Source organism: Sus scrofa, chromosome 11 (assembly GCF_000003025.6).
Source record: "Sus scrofa isolate TJ Tabasco breed Duroc chromosome 11, Sscrofa11.1, whole genome shotgun sequence".
Classification (NCBI taxonomy): domain Eukaryota; kingdom Metazoa; phylum Chordata; class Mammalia; order Artiodactyla; family Suidae; genus Sus; species Sus scrofa.
Genome location: NC_010453.5, coordinates 64,560,695 through 64,580,080, shown reverse-complemented (window position 1 = coordinate 64,580,080; position 19,386 = coordinate 64,560,695). Strand labels below are relative to the sequence as shown.

Genomic DNA, 19,386 nt, shown 5'->3' with positions numbered 1-19,386 from the left:
ACCAGTCAGTCCCATTCTTCATCCCAAGCCAAGCTCCTTCTGTCTCTTTGCCAAGAAGACTTCTTTATAATATTTAAATCACGTGCACATAATGAAAGTATTATTTCTTTTTTCTCCTTATGGCCACACCTGTGGGACATGGAAGTTCCCTGGGCCAGGGACTGAATCAGAGCCACAACTGCAAACTACACCATAGCTGTGGCAATGCTGGATCCTTTAACCCGCTATGCCAGGCTAGAATTAAACCCTCACCCCAACACTGTCCCAAGCCACTGCAGTCAGGTTCTTAACCCTCTGCGCCAGGGCAGAAACACCTGTTCCATCATTACAGACCATGATTTTGTGTTGTTACCATGGAGTAGTGAGGGATGGTGACTCCATACAACCCACACCAACACCCCCAGAGAGCAGGGAGGAGACTGTTCTTTCCTACAGAGAATCTTCTCTCCACACTGCACCAGGCACCTTCAACCACCAGATCCAAGTGGCCCCAAAGCTAAACCCCAAAGCCCTAAGCTGGACACAAGGCATAATGGTGAACCTGGTTCTCTCCTCCCAACCATGGGACACGACCTAGAATGTTCTGAAGGTCAGCTTGTCACAGTTGCGTAGACTTCAACCCATTCAAAGAAAGATAGAAGAATAAAAGGTCTTATCAAGAATCAAATGACTCCTTCCATGGGCCACACTCAGACTCACAAGCTGCAAACACTTTAATACAATTCAAAAGAACCAAAGAGTATATGATATTAGGCAAGTTAGCAAGAGTTTAATTTAATAAATGTATATGAAGCCATAAACTGTAATCATACCCACATCTGTACTTACTTTCTGCCAGAAACAGGGACCCAAAGGCAACACCAATGACAAAGATGGCACAGATGGCATCCAGGCACAGGGCGAACCATCGGGACGTGGTCAAAGACAAGAACCAGGCCTCTGGATTCATGAACCGACATAAGGATAACGAACATGCAGAGAAAACACATTAGCAGCTTCCCATGAGATGGAGCATGTTGCTCAGTTGAGCTACAAGAGATTTTTACACAAAGTCATACCCTCAAGGAATCTGAAGATTCCAGAAATCTAGGCTCTGACACCAGACAATGTGTGGGACACAGAGGCATCAATGTCTAGGGGGCTTGTGGGAAGCGTGTGCTGAAAACCTCAACCCACAGGTTATAACAGAAATACGGTCACAAGGACAAAGACGGAAAATGGTTTCACTGGTGCATTTCCTGCAGGGCTGGTCTCTCAACAGGAGATTCATCCTCTCACAAATCAACAGTTCCTGGTTCTCTGACAGCAGAGAGCACAGCTCCCACTGTTTCCAGCACCTTCTTGTGCTCATGGCAGGGCCCTGCACATGTTTATTCTTAGAGGCCAGTATCTAAATGACCATCATGTGGCTTTGAAAATGTTATTGCACAAAATAGAATAAAGATTGTAAAGCTGGGCCGGGATCTTACAAGCTTAGAGGAAATTCTGAAAATTCTACCCTAGAAAAAAAACGTCACTGCTACAAAGAATAATACTCATCAAGTGGGTGGCAAACCAGGAAATTATTTTCCTCAATCACTTCTGCCACCCTGCACACTCTGAAAGGAGAGTTGGCAAACTACAGCCTGTTATCTAAGAACTGCCCTCATCTGGTTTTATGAATAAAGTTTTATGGAACACAGCTGCCACCATTAGCTGATATATACTTTTTGCCTGTTTTGGTGCCACAACAGCAAAGGTGAGCAAAGGCAACAGTAGAGCACACAAAGCCTGAAACATTTTCTATCTGGATCTTTACAAAGAAGAAAGAAAGAAAGGAAGAAAAGTTTGTAGACCCCTGTCCTAAAGGGACAGAAAGCCACAGAGACCATGATGGAAGGACAATGCAAGGCAGTCAGGGGAGAAAAGCAGAGCTGTGAGGGGCAGAGGGGAGCACAGAGGGGACACTGAGAGGAAGGGTGGGGGAGGGGGAGGATGTGCAGAGGGGGACAGGGGTGGGGCAGGGGGTGGGGCACAGAGAGAGGTGGTGGCCAGCAGGGCCAACTGAGGGGGAGGTCAGGCCTCAGAAGGCAACTAATCCCTTCCTCTGAATCATTTCCAGAAACTCACAGACCTGAGTGCAAATCCTGGTGAGCGTCAAACAGCTCCTGAAACCTCTGCTGCGCTTTGAACGCCCGGATGGTCCAGCGTCCCTGGAGAGAAGATGCTAGGTGGGAAAAGACCGGGCTCCGAGCTGGGGAAGCAGAGACAGAGACACGACAGAGCAGGTCAGGGAGGCTGGATGCCAGGAAACCCACTGCCTCCCCTGCTCTGGGGTCACACATCCCACCAAGAGGCACACCTAGGACTGCCTGGGGACTGTCTGGAGGAGGAGGGATGATACCCCTTCTGGAGAGGACCCTCCATGTGAACCTCAAACTCCTGCTCACATCGGCTTCACTTTAACACCCTGGAAATCAAAGCTTCTCTTTGAACCCCTCTTTGACCAAATCCAAATCACAGCTACATTTAGATCATGAAATTCTTTCTTCATTAACTCATTCCTCAAGGTCCCCCTCAAACACACCTCCCTCCAAATTCTTCCGTGACACATCCCCAGGTAGAAATTGTTTGCTAATTTTAATTCACTGAAGTACAGTTGGTTTATAACATCATGTTACATGCAGGAACATAGAGTAACTGAGGTCTTTCTGATTGTATTCCATTAGAGGTTATTACAAAATACTGAATACAACTCCCTGTGCTACACAGGAAATCCGTGTCGCTCCCCTATCTGATGTGTAGTGGTGCGGATCTGTTAACCCCACACTCCTCATCTGTCCCTCCCACTTTTGATAACCGTGAGTTCGATTTCTATGTCTCTGAGTTTCTGTTTTGCATAGAGATCCATTTGTATTATTTTTTACATTCCACATATAAGTGACATCATGTAGTATTTTCTTTTCTCTGACTTACTGTACTAAGAATATTCTCTAGGTACATTCATATTGCTGCATATGGCAATATTTGATTGTTTTTATTCCTGTGTAATTACTGTTCACTATTCTCCAGTAAATTTAAGATTTAATTCTCCGTGAGAGTCCTCACCACCCTGAATTTTGAGGAGCTGTGTGCTGTCCCCACCTTAGATGAGTAACCTGAGGGCTGGGATAAAATCACTATGTCCCCCAAACTGGAACAGTGCCAGGCCCAGGACAGGTGCGAGAGAACTGAGGTGAGGGGACAGTCTGCCATCGCCCTGCATCCTGGGACTTTCCCTGCACCTGTGCTACATGGGTCACAGAGCACCTGGTACCGCAGGGCCCTTGTGCCCACAGGACCCACGCAGCCAAGGCGTCTTTGAATTACTATGACTTCTGCCCTGGGAACCTGATGGATGTTTTCGTAACTACCCTGCTGGAGACCTGTCCTGGCATTTGGAGGTCCCTGTGGCATGTGACACTCACATCATCACCCTTTTAGAAGCAGACGGTGGCCTTAGTGGCCATTCTCTTTTGAGAGACTTCACATGGGTTTAGGAGTTGGTGGCACATGACTGGCCATTCGTCTCCCTGACATCTGCCCTAAGAGCCCACTGAACACCAGCACCAGGGCCAGGGGCTCCTGCCCATCACGGAACAGGTGGGCTCAGGCTGCTGGGCAGGGAGGAGCCCTCACGGCTTTCATTCCCCACCGTGAACCAGGCTGTAACTCGCTGTGGTCAAGGGCAGACTCGGAGCCTGTGACCTCTGTCCGGGATGAGTGATAACTTGTGCTTTATCAGCAGGAAACACCGACTTAGCACTTAGTACCCGTGTGTCTCTTAGAGAAGGAGTGTCAGCAAAACCTAGGTGTTTAGGGGAAGGTAACAACTCACAGGAGGCTACAGAGATGCTATAAAATGATGGGGGAATAGGAAGCAATGGGGAAAATTCCAAATTACTTTCAAGGCCTGACTCCTTAGCCCAGCATCCAAATGCCCCTCTGGGGGCAGTTAACTCAGTACCGACGTGCACGTGGGCGCTGCAGGTGTGGGGGGTGCTGGATACAAATGGGCCAAGACACAGAACCTCCTCTATGTTTAGTGTCCCTGTCTATAAGCAAGGAAGGAGCAGCTTCCTCCTGTGAGACACTGGGCTTCAGAGAGGCTGGGAAGCCCTGGGCTGGAGGAGGACAGCCTGGCCCGTGGGCCAGTGACCAGCCTCTCAGCCTGGGGCTCTTTCCACTGGGACATCTGACCAGGAATGTTCACTTTTAGGGGCCCTCAACTGCGATGTCGTTTTCATGAAAAAAATCCTCCTCTGAACCGGGACATGATCTAACATTTCCTCTTGTATCAAAATCAGACAAATAGCCATAAGAGACTCGCTGGAGCTTCTGACCGTCCAGTTGCAGATTTGGGGTCTTATTCCAGCATCCACACTGCTCTCTCCATTCTTTTTTTTTTTTTTTTTTTTTTGGCCTTTTTGCCATTTTCTTGGGCCGCTCCTGCGGCATATGGAGGTTCCCAGCTAGGGGTCGAATTGGAGCTGTAGCCACCAGCCTACGCCAGAGCCACAGCAATGCTGGATCCGAGCCGCGTCTGCAACCTACACCACAGCTCACAGCAACGCTGGATCGTTAACCCACTGAGCAAGGCCAGGGATCGAACCCGCAACCTCATGGTTCCTAGTCGGGTTCATTAACCATTGCGCCACAACGGGAACTCCTGCTCTCTCCATTCTATTGGGTGACTTTAATTTTACTTTAGCTTCCTTTAACTTTGCACTTTTAATTCAGCAGCATGAACACAGATTGAGCTCACGCTCTGAGTAAGAAAGGCTGGGAGCTCTGATCAGGCCTTTCCTGCACCCACAGCAGGTGTCCCAACCCACCCCCAGAACTCAGTCCATCTGGAAGCAGGGGCCTCACAGTGACAATGCAGGAGAATTTTGAGGCCCGTTATCCTGTCAGGAGGGGCCAAGAGTCCAGCCCCAGAGAGCGCAGAGAACTCACTAGAACCCCGCTCTCATCCCAGAGCAGACGTTGTGACGTCAACACTACTCATCACAGACCAGGCTTCTGAGAAGGAAGCAGACATGCTGGTCACCCTGGAGAGTCGTGGGGTGAACTCTTCAGCTTGGCCACCCTCACCTGCTTCCCTCCTCAGGAGATCAAAGCTGCAGGTGCTTCTTTCCATCAGGGATGGAGGGTGGGGTCCACTTTAATTAGGTGTCATCTCAGCCTTGAAGACTCACTAGGGAAGCCAAAGACCCCATCATCTGCCTCACCTCATGCCCAAGAGTCACAGCATCCAGGAGAGTCTAGAACCATGCAAAGTTATCCTGTTTCTTTCAAATCCCACTTAGGACTGAGCAAGGTACCAGGATGCATGAATTGGAGAGTCTGCAAAGAAAACTAACTAGGCTAAAATTAAGGCTCTGGTATTATCTCGCCCAATGTAACATCCTCTTTCCCACAAAGACTGAGCTCGCTATCCTGAAACAGACTATGTCACAGCCACGGCCTCCATCCACAGTCACAGACTTCTGTAACCCTACAGTTCTCATGACTGACAGCTGCCTTTCCACAGCCCTGAGGACTCTTGGGGACACACCCCACAAGGCCTGCAGGTCCTCCCTGGCAGGGGGAGGGCAGGGAACTGTATCAAGGCCCCTGGGCTGACAGCCCTGTTGCAGGTTATCATTCAGCTATGTGATACCCACTGGCTGTTTTTTATTTTTTATTTTTCTCATCTGTTCAATCATTTCTATATATATATTGGTTTTATTTTTTTCATTATAGCTAGTTTACAGTGTTCTGTCAATTTTCTACTGTACAGCATGGTGGCCCAGTCACACATACATGTATAGATTCTTTTTTCTCACATTATCATGCTCCATCATAATATGTTAACTCCCTCATGTTCAAGGTTCTGTGCCTTTGAGAGTAGCTGGCAAGCACTTTATAAGCATCAACTCAAGAAATCCTCATGAGACCCCAGAGGCCAGGTATGATTACATCCTTGACAGACAGAAAGCCAGACTGAGGGATTAAGAGCACACACTGCCCAAGAGTAAGTCAATTAACCCACCTACGTGGTGGAGCTGAGTGTCAAAGCCAACTCTCTGATTCCCAAGGCTGTGCTTTGAATGACAGCCACACTGTCTCAGAGGAAGAATAATCAGAGTTAAGGATGCCCATATGTGACTGCAGGCATTTTTCCCTAGACTTTGTTGTTTATGTTTAGGAAACCCACCAAATCTTACTCAGCTAACATCCAACAGCCTTTGCCATCTTGTTAAGCACCTGAGGTTGAACAAAGTCTCTGGGAATCTGTCATGAGAACCCTTAAAACGGCAGACTTGAGACTCCATGGTCTGAATGCACATGGCACAGATGCTAACCCTCTCCTATTAGTGTCCATGGCAGATATCACTAGTTGATCACAGCACCTTTCAGACAGAATGTGGATGTGGCTCCATCACTCAGGCACAGCCAAAGGAATAGAGTCAGCCAGAGAAAGGCAATGCAATGCCACCCTGGTTTTATGCAGGGATCCATAACTGACCATTGCTACACTCACTTTCGCAAAAATGTGCAAAAAAAAACAAAAACAAAACCCGCTCCATTATAATTAACTGTAAATCTTTCATTAAGATGACAAAAGTTAACCTAAGATTTCAGAGGCATCCAGGCAGCAGAATCGGAAAACAAATCTTGGGACTTTGGTCAGAGGACAAGGATGAAGCAGGGTTATGCTTTCTTTTGCTCATGACACCAGCCATGGCCTTAAGACATACTATCATTTACTGCACAGAGAAAAAAGGGGTGTTATTATTGTGGCACAGACCCACCACCTAGACAGAGAACATAAACAGCCTAATCACACTTGGTAATCTGGGGTATGGAGGAGGGAGCATCTGGGTTGAACTTACTGTCTAACTTCTGCAGCCTCTCAGGGTCCAAAAAATGCCAACATTTCACACAGATGAGGCCAAAGTTCTCAGACTCTCCAGATCAAACACTGGAAAATCCTCTACTGCTTCTTCAAAAAACTCTCAGGAGGTGCCCTTCTCTTAATGTCCATATGGATGGGGGGTGGCCCCTGCCCCAGGTAAAGATCTCTGTCAAGAGTTCCTTCTGGAACCACCCATCTTTGAATATACAGAGACCTGCTTTGCAACAAGACTGCTGAGTGATTCCCCTTCATAAGCGGCCTCAAGTCACAAAGCATATTAGGCCCTGTCTATGCAGAAGGCTGGATGGAGCTCTCACTTCCGCTCCTGCCTCCCCAGGTCCTACCTCCTACCACGTCACAGTGTCACACACACCTGGACGCCGTTCATTCAGACTCCTCACAAAACCAGACCTCTGGGGGTTTAGCTGGTTCTCCTGATGAGTGAAAAACGTTTCTACAGCTTTTAGGAACCTGATGCCCACTATCCTTTACTCGAATGCTCAGGACAAGCGCCTCTGAAGAGCTTATTATTAAAAACAAAGCATGCAAATACTACCACCACAAAAAAAAAAAAAACAAACAAACAAAAAACAACTCCTTTGTCTTGATGAATATAGATTTGTCCACTTAATAGATACAGAAAACCATGGGACTCAGTATGCTTCTCTTCTTGGCTTGGCTTCCAGAAAGTTAAGTTGGTATTAATTTGCAATAACTATCCATGGTTGAGGTTTCAAAAACAAACATCTTCCTTTTTACCTTTTGGTTATCACCCTTTAAAAAAAGTTAACAGGAGTTCCTTTGTGGCTCAGGGGCAGTAAACCTGACTAGTAACCATCAGGATGCAGGTTTGATCCCTGGCCTCACTCAATGGGTTGGGGATCCAGTATTGCCATGAGCTGTGGTTTAGGTTGCAGACGCAGCTTGGATCTCGTGTTGCTGTGGCTGCAGTGTAGGCCAGCAGCTGTAACTCAGTTTTGACCCCTAGCCTGGTAACTTCCATATAACAGAGGTGCAGCCCTAAAAAGCAAAAAAAATCAATAAAAATAAATTTAAAAATTTTTTAAAGAGCTAACAATTCTATTCTCATTCATTTTTGTTCTCATAATGATGAAATTTTTGGTGCATTAACAATGAATTATTTCATCCTCTGTGATTACCTATAGCCTAGAAATGATGATAAAATGTGTTCCCCATTATTCCAAACCTGGAGGTTAAATGGGGCAATAGATCAAATGTGTGCTGAACTGATCCCCTCTGTGTCCTCCCAAGGGGAATATTTTCAGCATCCATTTGAGTGACCAGCCTTGGGGAGGGGAGACCGCAGTGTGACATTAACAGCAAATACTGGTGATGATAAGAGCAAATCTGAAAAGAACAGGGCTTACCTTTTCAAAACATTTAACAACTGCAACTAATGTGACATCTTTCAAACACGTGAAAGAACACATTTTTCAAATGTATCACTTCTAACATATATTTACTGACACCTCTTTTCCTTTTCCTAAACTTTTCCATTCTTTGTCATTTCCAGGAGCTTCAGGAGAAGAAAAACTTCCTATTTTTCTTCTATGTTGGTTGCAACAGGATGAAATATTTTATTTTTTAGAAAAATGTTTACTGAGCAGCTGCTCTGTTAGGATGTATGTCATGAACAAGACAGAAATGGTCCCTGTCCTCACGGTGCTCACATTCGTCCTTGTGCTAAAATGCAAAGCTGCAGCTCACCCGGCACCAGCTTCATGTGCCATAAGGGCCACACTGACTCCCAGTGGCCATGACATTCAGTTACCTAAGGTTCACTTGGTGAGAAATTCCACAAGACAAAACCTGTAGGATTTCAGGGCTCTGGTTAATTACAGCATAAATGGAAGCCAACCTGCATCTCCATCCCACCCCGAGAGGCCAGGTACTCACTTGCGCATTCCAGGCGTTTCACATCTCGTGACGTCTCTAAGAAATATCTCCGAAGAACAAAGAAAATGATGCCAAGTGGAATCAGGAGAATTGCGGTCCAAGGAATCACCACCACCATCACGCCCACAACACCCATCACAAGAAGAAATGTCTGAAAGAGGGAAAACAGATACAGAGGCATCTTTATCAAAGATTCTTTTCAAAGATAAATTTTAATGGGTTGTTTTGTTAGGATTAAATGTCTTTCCTTGAAAGACTTGTTAAGTGACAGGAAATGCTTTATTCACCACCAAAGAAATAAAATCAAGGTGGTCCTCATGATATTTACTGCATGGGTCAAACACTCTGATGAGATCTTTCTAGGTATTATCTCTTTTGATACACTCGCAGCCCCATGAGGCAGGCATTGCTAGTTTTAACAGATGAGAATATTTGAGGCTGGAGAGTAGGCATTGAATCCCACACTCTCAGGAGTCAGCAGGTGTTAGTAGAGAGATGAGCAAGCAGGTAGCATAGATGAGGGATCCAGAAGCCTCAGTTACAAAGTAGGGGGAAAGAAAAGGCTAATTATAAATTGAGTGTCCAAAAAAGTAGGAAAAAATTTGCATGTTGATGTTTGGAAGTGGGAATTTCTCTTTCTTGGTTTTAATCCATAGTTAACATTTACTGAGTGCTGACTGTGTACACGCCACACGTTCAATACCTCACCCTATTACCTCATCACTCCTCACAGCAGCCCTACTGAGTAATGGTATGATCTCATTTTACAGATGGGAATACTGAGGCACAGGGAGAGGAAAAGCAACTTGGCAAAACAGAAGTCACAGAGCCAGGGAGCCCAGTTATGAGCCACTGTGACATATTTAAGTTTGCCCCAACATATAACCCAACTTAACATCACTATGCTAAGAATTCAGATATCCATTTCAAAGGCTAATGGTGATAACAACGGCAGATGCCATTCACCAGGTGTTCACTGTATGCAAAGCACTGTGTAAGAAGTCTGTGTAAGATGCCATTCACCAGGTGTTTACGGTATGCAAAGCACTGTGTAAGAAGTCTGTGTAAGATGCCATTCACCAGGTGTTTACTGTATGCAAAGCACTGTGTAAGAAGTCCCATGAGGTGATTTTATCTCGGGAAATGTCCTCGATCTAAACATACAGCAGGAAGAATAAAAACCAAAGCACTGGTCGATGCTGATTTAAGTATCCACTGTTATCAGGAAAAGTAAGACACATGGTGCACAGCTTCAGGCGATAGGAATGCAAGCAACACTCAGTGTCCCTGTGCGGGAAAACCGGGGTGGGCTGGTGGGAACGGGCAGATGCACTCGGCCTGGGCCAAGGCCTCCAAAGTCTGTGACCTCAGATGGATACAAATCCATGACCATTTGGACAAGGCACAGAGCGCTGGGGAAACACGGGGAAGAATATCTGAATGCTCCTCTTAGAGGGTTTCTTAGAGGAAAGTGTGGCAGGAAAAACCTGCAAGTTGTAATCACAGTTGACGGACGTTGTTGACCAAGAGAAGGCTGGGTTAGGAAGGTTGAGAGGCTTGTCCGACCTAACACCTGGGTCCTCTGGACCCGCCTGGTTCTGCATCCTCTCAGCACCTGCACCTGCATCCTGAGCTCACCAGCCCAGGGCCTTCCCCACCTCCTCACCCAGGGCAGCCGGCCTGGGTGCATCTCTGAGGGATGGACTAGCAGGGAAATCCCTGTATCACAGAGACTCGGGTTGTCGTTTCACAGCTCTTCCAGATCAGTTTTCTCAGAGGAGCCTCACAGCCATTTTGTGGATGATAACAGCCAGAACCAACATTTCCATTTGCAGGTAAAAAACATGAAGCTGGGAGGGTACGTGGTTGTCCTAAGTTTCCCAGGGAAGGTGCCACAGTCATGGAAAAAGACAGGAGCAGTTGGTCCTCAGGGAATCCCAGTGCCACAGCTGCAGGAAGGAGGAGCCTGGATGGAGGAGGAAACTTCCAGAACTGTGACTTTGTGGCCAGGAGCCCTTGTGAACCAAACTGCATTATCTGGATGATGCCAGTGCTTTTCCAGTTTCTCCCAGTATGCATCCACTATGGTATTGGTATGAAACTCAGAGTGAAAAAAAAAATCTGACTGAAGCAGAATGGAATTCTGAAGGAACAAATTCTAGTCAGAAGTGGAGATGAATAAGGCTGTCTGACCTCACTCCTGTTACACCTACAGCTGAACCATGTCTTACAGCCCCTGGATCAACTGACACATCCCACCCTGCTACATACACCCTTCATGTCACGGGGAGCAGCCTTCCAGCCCCTTCTAGGTCTGGTCTTAAGTAAAGTTGCTCGGCTTGCCATCATTAGCTATCAGGAAAAAGAAAAACAAAAAACCTGCTGAAACATCTTTTATAAAAAAAATCAAAATTACAGTTTGTTAGCAGATTCCCATCATTTGATTGGACGAGTACCCGTTTCAACAATCTGGTTCTCCCATGAGGGTCTTTCATGACTAACCCAGCCTGGCAGGTTAGCTGGGAAGCTGAGGTAAGAGCAAAATGCAGGGCTCTGCCCTGGTCCAGGAACTTCCACATGCTGCGGGTACAGCCCACCACTACCACCACCACCACCACCAGGGCTCTAGAGGACCTGTGCCAAAGCTTTTCCTTGGGGAGCTATGAAGGACCAGTAGGAAACTGTTGCTCTCAGAAGCTCCCTAGTCAGGGTGAGTCCTTCAGAGTTCATTCCCCTTCAATTCTGAAGCAGTTCAAGAGGATTTCTGTAAGAGTTTTTCTACTTCTATGTCATACTACAGCCAGCCTCATAGATGATTGATATTATAAGAACTTATACACACACACACAATGTATGGGTTTACATTTATATGTATCTAAGGATATACATTTGTGAGTCTCTCACTGCCAGCTGTCTCAAACTCTTTCTTTTTTTTTTTTTTTTGTCTTTTTGTCTTTTTGTTGTTGTTGTTGTTGTTGCTATTTCTTGGGCCACTCCTGCGGCATATGGAGGTTCCCAGGCTAGGGGTCGAATCGGAGCTGTAGCCACCGGCCTCCGCCAGAGCCACAGCAACGCGGGATCCGAGCCGCGTCTGCAACCTACACCACAGCTCACGGCAACGCCGGATCGTTAACCCACTGAGCAAGGGCAGGGACCGAACCCGCAACCTCATGGTTCCTAGTCGGATTCGTTAACCACTGCGCCACGATGGGAACTCCTGTCTCAAACTCTTTATACAAGTTGTTAGAAGACAAAAATATTATCTAAGCAAAAAGCCAACTCTCTGAAGAAGGAAACAGAAGATTCTGGTGCACAAATATCGCTTGCTTTTTTTAAAATTTTTACTTTTATTACTCAAATGAATTTATCACATCTGTAGTTGTATAATGATCATAACAATCTGATTTCAAAGGATTTCCATCCCACAGCCCAAGCACATCCCCCCACCCCCCAAACTGTCTCCTCCGGAGACCATAAGTTCTTCAATGTCTGTGAGTCAGCATCTGTTCTGCAAAGAAGTTCAGGCTGTCCTTTTTTCAGATTCCACATGTCAGTGGAAGCATTGGATGTTGGTGTCTCATTGTATGGCGGATGTCACTTAGCATGATAGTTTCTAGATCCATCCATGTTGCTGAAAATGCCAGTATTTTATTCTTTTTAATGGCTGAGTAATATTCCATTGTGTATATGTACCCACATCTTCTGGATCCACTCCTCTGTCAATGGACATTTAGGTTGTTTCCATGTTTTGGCTATTGTAAAGAGTGCTGCAGTGAACATTGGAGTACATGTGTCTTTGCAAGTCATGGTTTTCTCTGGATAGATGCCCAGGAGTGGGATTGCTGGATCAAATGGTAGTTCTGTGTTTAGTTATCTGAGGCATCTCCATACTGCTTTCCACAGTGGGTGCACCCATTTACAATCCCACCAACAGTGTACTAGTGTTCCTTTTTCTCCACACCCTCTCCAGCACTTATTGTTGGTAGACTTTTGGATGATGGCCATTCTGGCTGGTGTAAGGTGGTACCTCAGAGTGGTTTTGATTTGCATCTCTCTGATAATGAGTGATGTCGAACATCTTTTCATGTGTTTCTTGGCCATCTGTATGTCTTCTTTGGAGAACCGTCTAATTAGAACTTCTGCCCATTTTTTGATGGGGTTGTTTGTTTTTTTGGTATGGAGCTGCAGGAGGTGTTGATAAATTTTGGAGATTAATCCCTTGTCTGTCGATTCACTTGCAAAGGTTTTCTCCCATTCTGTGGGTTGTCTTTTTGTGTTGTTTTGGGTTTCCTTTGCTGTGCAGAAACTTTTCAGTTTGAGTAGGTCCCATTTGTTTATTTTTGTTTTTGTTGTCAGTACTCTGAGAGGTGGATCTGAGAAGATGTTGCTGTCGTTTATGTCAGAGTGTGTTTGGCCTATGTTTTCCTCTAAGAGTTTGATAGTGTCTGGTCTTATATCTAGGTCTCTAATCCATTTGGAGTTCATTTTTGTGTATGGTGTTAGGGAGTGTTCTCATTTCATTCTTTTCCATGTGGCTGTCCAGTTTTCCCAGCACCACTTATTGAACAAGCTGTCCTTTCTCCATTGTATATCCTTGCCTCCTTTGTCATAGATGAGTTGGCTGTAGGTGTGTGGGTTTAATTCTGGGCTTTCTATCCTGTTCCACTGATCTATATTTCTGTCTTTGTGCCAGTACCGTGCGGTTTTGATGATTGTTGCTTTGTAGTATAGTCTGAAGCCCGGGAGCCTGATTCCTCCAGCTCCATTTTTCTTTTTCAGGATGTCTGTAGCTCTTCTGAGTCTTTTGTGCTTCCAAACAAACTTTAAAATATTTTGTTTGAGTTCTGTGAGAAATGTCCTTGGTAGTTTGATAGGGATTGCACTGCATCTGTAGATTGCCTTAGGTGGTATAGTCGTTTTGATACTTTAACTCTTCCAATCCACGAGCATGGTATATCTTTCCATCTATTGGTGTCATCTTTGATTTCTTTCATCAGTGGCTTGTAGTTTTCAGAGTACAGGTCTTTTGCCTCTTTAGGTAGGTTTACTCCTAGGTATTTTATTCTTTTGGATGCGATGGTAAATGGGATTGCTTCCCTAATTTCCTTTTCTGCTCTTTCATTGTTAGTGTATAGAAATGCCATCGATTTCTGTGTATTGGTTTTGTTTGTATCCTGCGACTTTGCCAAATTCGTGGATGAGCTCTAACAGTTTTCTGGTAGAGTCTTTAGGATTCTCTAGGTATAGTACCATGTCATCTGCAAATAGGGATAGTTTTACTTCTTAAATTTCGCTTCCTTCAGTCCAATCTCATTTCTTCCTTCCACACTCCCAGGAAGTCCAAGGATCATAAGCCAAGCTATACACTCAATCCACCCTCCTCATATCTAATTGGAATTCATGCTCATCTGATGGCCCATCTCCCCATGGCCAGTGCGTCTGTACTTCTATCACACTACATCACAGAGACAATGATGTGGGAGAAAGAAACAAGGTGACCCAGAAGCAAGTGACCCAAGTCCTGATGCCCCAAGAAATAAAGGTTGTCATTATGCTGCTGTGCTTATAGCCTACTTGGAGCACAGCATTTTTGAAATCTATCCAAATTCTATAAATGCACATCAACAAACACAAAAAAATTCTTGGTGAATTCTTTCACTTGAGAGTATGTATATGGTGATTTTTCACAATTCAGAATAATTCTTTAGTTTGCAGAGAATGACAATGTGCCTGGAATGGAAACTCCATTAGCCAGGTATTGTGCTGAGATGGGCCTTAGGGCTACTCTTCTTGGATATTAATAGGAAAAAAGGGTAATCTTTATGAAAACTGGGGTATACCAACAACAGAAAGGGATATTGGTGGGAATTAAACGAGATCATGTATGTACAGTGCTTACCAGCTCATGCACAACAAACAGAAACTCTAAGTCCATTACGATCCCCCTGCAGTGGGCTCTGGATGTCAGCAGCCAGGGGAGGAGGGAGGTATATTAATAAGACTTATGGGACCAAAGAATCTTAAGAAGCTCAAGAAGTTGGACTCTAAGAGATCACTCATTCTAACCACTGCACAGCTTAGTATTATCCAAGGACTTATCAGAGCAGGTGATTTTTTTCCCAAGATGTGGCGATGAAGTCGCATGTACCAAGTGAATGTGGCTTTTCTCTGGTTACAGTGAAAATCCTATCTGAAATCTATTTTGTTTGAAGATGCACTTTTATCTTTTTTTTTTTTTTTAAGAGCCTCACTTGTGGCATATGGAGGTTCCCAGGATAGGGGTCTAATCAGAGCTACAGCTGCAGCCTACACCACAGCCACAGCAATGCTGGATCCAAGCCACGTCTGTGACCTACACCACAGCTCATGGCAATGCTGGATCCTTCACCCACTGAGTGAGGCCAGTGATCGAACCCACCTCCTCATGGCTCCTCATTTCCACTACACCACAACAGGAACTCCCTGAAGATGCACTTTTAAAATAATAAGAGCAATAAACCTCATGCCTGCTACTATTTTTGTCCTCTCTGTATTTTCTTCCCAACTCTAGGCTTTCGAAAGACTGATAACCTTAGGGAAGTGGCAACAAGTCAACATTTTCTGAGATGTTTCTTTTCTTATTCTATGTCCTCCTTCTACTTCAAGTTTTGCTTCCTCTTGGTAAAGACTTACTGTTGTGGGAGTTCTGGTCCTGGTGCAGCAGAAATGAATCCGACTAGGAACCATGAGGTTGTAAGTTTGATCCCTGGCCTCGCTCACTGGGTTAAGGATCCAGCATTGCTGTGGGCTGTGGTGAAGGTCGCAGATGCGGCTTGGATCTGGCATTGCTGTGGCCCTGGCATAGGCCAGCAGCTATAGCTCCGAATGGACCCCTAGCCTGGGAACGTCCATGTGCCGCAGGTGTGGCCAAAAAAAAAAAAGACTTACTGTTGTGAAACTCCTAGGCATTTATGGGAGACTAAGGTGAAAAGGGATGGACTCAGTTTTTCTGAATCAACAAACCCAAAAGAGATCATTCAATGTATTCCCAAGGAAAGATCAATTTGACTTCTCTATATCATGTGCTATGAACTGGTAGATTGATATAAATGGAAGTACAAAAGCTGCATTTTGTACACTAGAGGATCCCAGGAAATCCACCTGTGTCCACTGCAGGTCAGCTTTCCTGGTGCAGACAAGCAGCCTGGTTGTCCGGACATCAGGATGACTAAGGCAGAGGACCCTGTCACCACCCCCTGAGGAAGGGAGTCTGATGAGCACCTCTCATCCTCAGGAAGGATGCTGACCTGTGAAGCTGTTTCTGACAAACCTCACCGGCATCTAAATGAATTGTTAAGGAGTTCCCTTTGTGGCTCAGTGGTTAACAAATCCGACTAGGAATCATGAGGTTGCAGGTTCAATCCCTGGCCTTGCTCAGTGGGTTAAGGATCCGGCGTTGCCTTGAGCTGTGGTATAGGTCATAGACGTGGCTCGGATCCTGCATTGCTGTGGCTCTGGCACAGGCTGGTGGCTATAGCTCCGATTAGACCCCTAGCCTGTCAACCTCCAAATGCTGCGGGAGGGGTCCTAGAAAAGGCAAAAAGACAAAAGTAAATAAATGAATAAATAAATAAATTGTTAATAAGGTCCATGCAAATGTAACAAAGAAAAGAAATCATCCTTGTGGAAATGTTAAAGATTTTGTTTAAAAACCTGCCCAATCAAAAAACCTGGAAAAAAAAGACACTGCTTTATTACTAGAGACCATGGCAAGTTTTCTCATAATACTGAAGAAATTCCACCATTATCTAGAACCAGCCAACAAGTGAAGTGACAGTCTGGGACTCAATTATAATATTACCTACAACTTGACCCTCTCTGTCCCAATTCCTATAAATGGTCAGAGGTTCCTTATGCCAAAGCTTTTTGGTTCTATCTCATTAAAAACTGCATGAAAAATTTGGCTCTATCTGCATAAAAAATTGCATGTCATCGTAAGAGGAATTGCCTGTGCCTTTGAGATGCAAATGTTCTACCAGGTTTTCTCCAGGAACCCTTTCTGCAAAATGCAAATTTTGGAGAAAGGGGCACATGACCTGGAGCTTGATTTGTCTGGGACAAAAAGAAATCCTAAGTGTCTTGTGTTCCTTTCTGCTGTACAGCAGGGTGAGTCCCTCGTGCATGCACACATATCCATTCCCGTGGAGCTTATCGCAGAGTATTGGGTGGATTCCCTGTGCTTTACAGCAGGTCCCTTGACCCTCATTCCACGTGCCATCGTGTCCATGCGCCATCCCAAGCTCCCAATCCTACCCCACCCTTCCCCTCTGGTAACCATGCTATAAGGATAGATAAAAAGACTGATGGAACAAAGCAAGGATACAGACAGAGACTTCCTCACATAAAGTCCAATAATTTTTAATCAAAGTGCCAACTCAGTGCATCAAAGTCTTTAACAAATGTGGCTAGAGTAACTGGAAAAACGTGAACCTCAACCACTGACTACTCTTCCACACAAAAAAGTTAAAGCAAGATGCATCGATTTCTAAAAAGACAGAATGATAGGAAAGGATCTTCATGTTCCTGAGGACACGCAAAGATTTCTTAGGATAGAAAAACATGAACTACGAAAGGAAAGAAAAAGGCAAACATCAGATTTCATCAAAATTAAAACTTGATCTCCATTAAGGATGTAAAAAGGCAAGCCACAGATTGGAAGAAAATATTCACAAAGGACTAGTATCAAATATACATTAGAAATAAATATCCCTAATGGGGATTTGAGGGAGGGGGTGGGGAAAGGGGTCAACATTTCACAGGAATCTCAACATGACAAGGTCACTGTTCAGTCAAAGAGGCTGGGATGCTTCCTATACACCTTCCCTGACGTCTCTACACAATGAAATGCAAGGGTCAGTGGTGCTGAGACAAGGAAAGGCAGTTCCACTCTTTGCTTCTCTAAAAGCCAGTGACCCGCCCCTTATGCTGAGTCTCAGGCTGGCTTTGTTCTCAGTGTCCAGAGGCAGCAGCTGGTTCTCCTGTGCTCCCCACTGTGGGAAGAAATGACTGGGGGCACCTGCTTCCCATTTTCTTTTTCTTGGGCATTTCCACTTCCTAAAGCTGCAGTCAGTGTGTTTTGACTGTGGGGAGGAGGGAATGACACGTTCCATGGTGGTCCCACCACTGCGGGCACTGGGGGCTCCACGAGCCTCAGGAATAGTCCTTTGTGTCCAGAAAAGGAGATGAAAAGTCAGTTTTTAAAGCAAAGCCAAGCTCTCAATTTTTCTTTTTTTTTTCCTGAATGGGGTGTGTGGGGAAGAAAGGCTTTGCAATTCAGTTTTCCTCACTCAACTACAGCGTGTTGCTGAGGGTGGCTGACTGCAACTTCACATGCTCAGAGCAGTCCCAACCCTTTTTTTTAAATTGAAATGCTTAAATCCAGCTTTTGCATCTTACCTTCATCTTTACCTGTTTTACCAGTAGGAAGATTTCTTGGGAGTGATTTTAATGACAAGAATTGTAGATAATCGAGATTCCTTAATATTATCTTGGACTTTGGCAAATTGTATAAAAATTACATGAATTTCAAATATTTAGTGTTCAGTGGTCTATTTTGAAAATAACTGACTTTCATGTGAGAGTCTACATGGGAAAGGGTCCATTAAACTCTTCAAGGATTACAAACCTGGATTCTCTGTGCAAACTCATGAGGGGATATTTATGGGCCCAGAAACTGTAACAAGAACTTTAATGCAACATCATGCCATTATCAGTCTATTTCTCCCACTTAAAAAGACATATGGTTTTTTTTAAATGTAACTGCCCATTACTGAGTGCTCAACATGGACTTAGATGTTACGCTAAGAGTTTTATTACCAGGACTTCATTGTGTCTTCCCAACGACCCTCATGAAGTTGGTCTTATTTCCCCACTTTACAGAGAAGGAAAGTGCGGCTTTGTAGGGCAGAGGCAGGAAGGGGGGAGCCAGGACTCAAGGGTGGAAAGGGAGACCGCGGGCCCCGCTCCACCACTCTCACAGCGCTGACCTCACACATGGTTGTCAGGTGGAAGCGCACCACACAAGCAGATTTTCTTCATGCTGCCTGCCTTCCTCCTCCGGAAGGCGAACGGCTCCAGTTTAGCCACCAACTATAATGTGACTGGACAGGCCACATAACTGGGAGGGATGAGTCAGTGCACGTGATGGCGTCCACACTTCTGATTCCCCTCTGCGGGGACAGGGCCTCTGAATGTCTTTGCCTTAGGGTTGGGCTGACCAGCAGTGGGGACCACTGCTCAGAATCCAGGGTTTTCTTTAGCCATCCTTGGCATCACTCTTACAAAACAGTAAATAAACTGTCTGAGATTTTATTTAAGGGAATGAGAAAGTATTAGATGAGGAAAAGTACAGAACACTTAACACTTTAGAAGTGATGCAATTAAAAATGAAAATGATCAAGTATCATCCAAAGCTTGTCAAATATACCAAGGATGAGCAGAATTAGCAAAGATGAGTTCAAACACACTGGGCACTATATCCTATAAAACAAAACTGAATAACCCTCTTCAAG

General features: G+C 45.1%; 1 protein-coding gene across 1 annotated transcript in view; it reads right to left on the bottom strand.

Moving 5' to 3' along the window:
• The window catches only part of LOC102167784 (multidrug resistance-associated protein 4-like), a 172,357-nt gene that overhangs the window by 65,835 nt on the left and 87,136 nt on the right, over nucleotides 1–19,386 (bottom strand). The window contains 3 exon segments of the mRNA XM_021065399.1: nucleotides 829–939; nucleotides 2,114–2,233; nucleotides 8,837–8,987. Of these exon segments, the coding sequence (XP_020921058.1) occupies nucleotides 829–939; nucleotides 2,114–2,233; nucleotides 8,837–8,987 (382 nt within the window).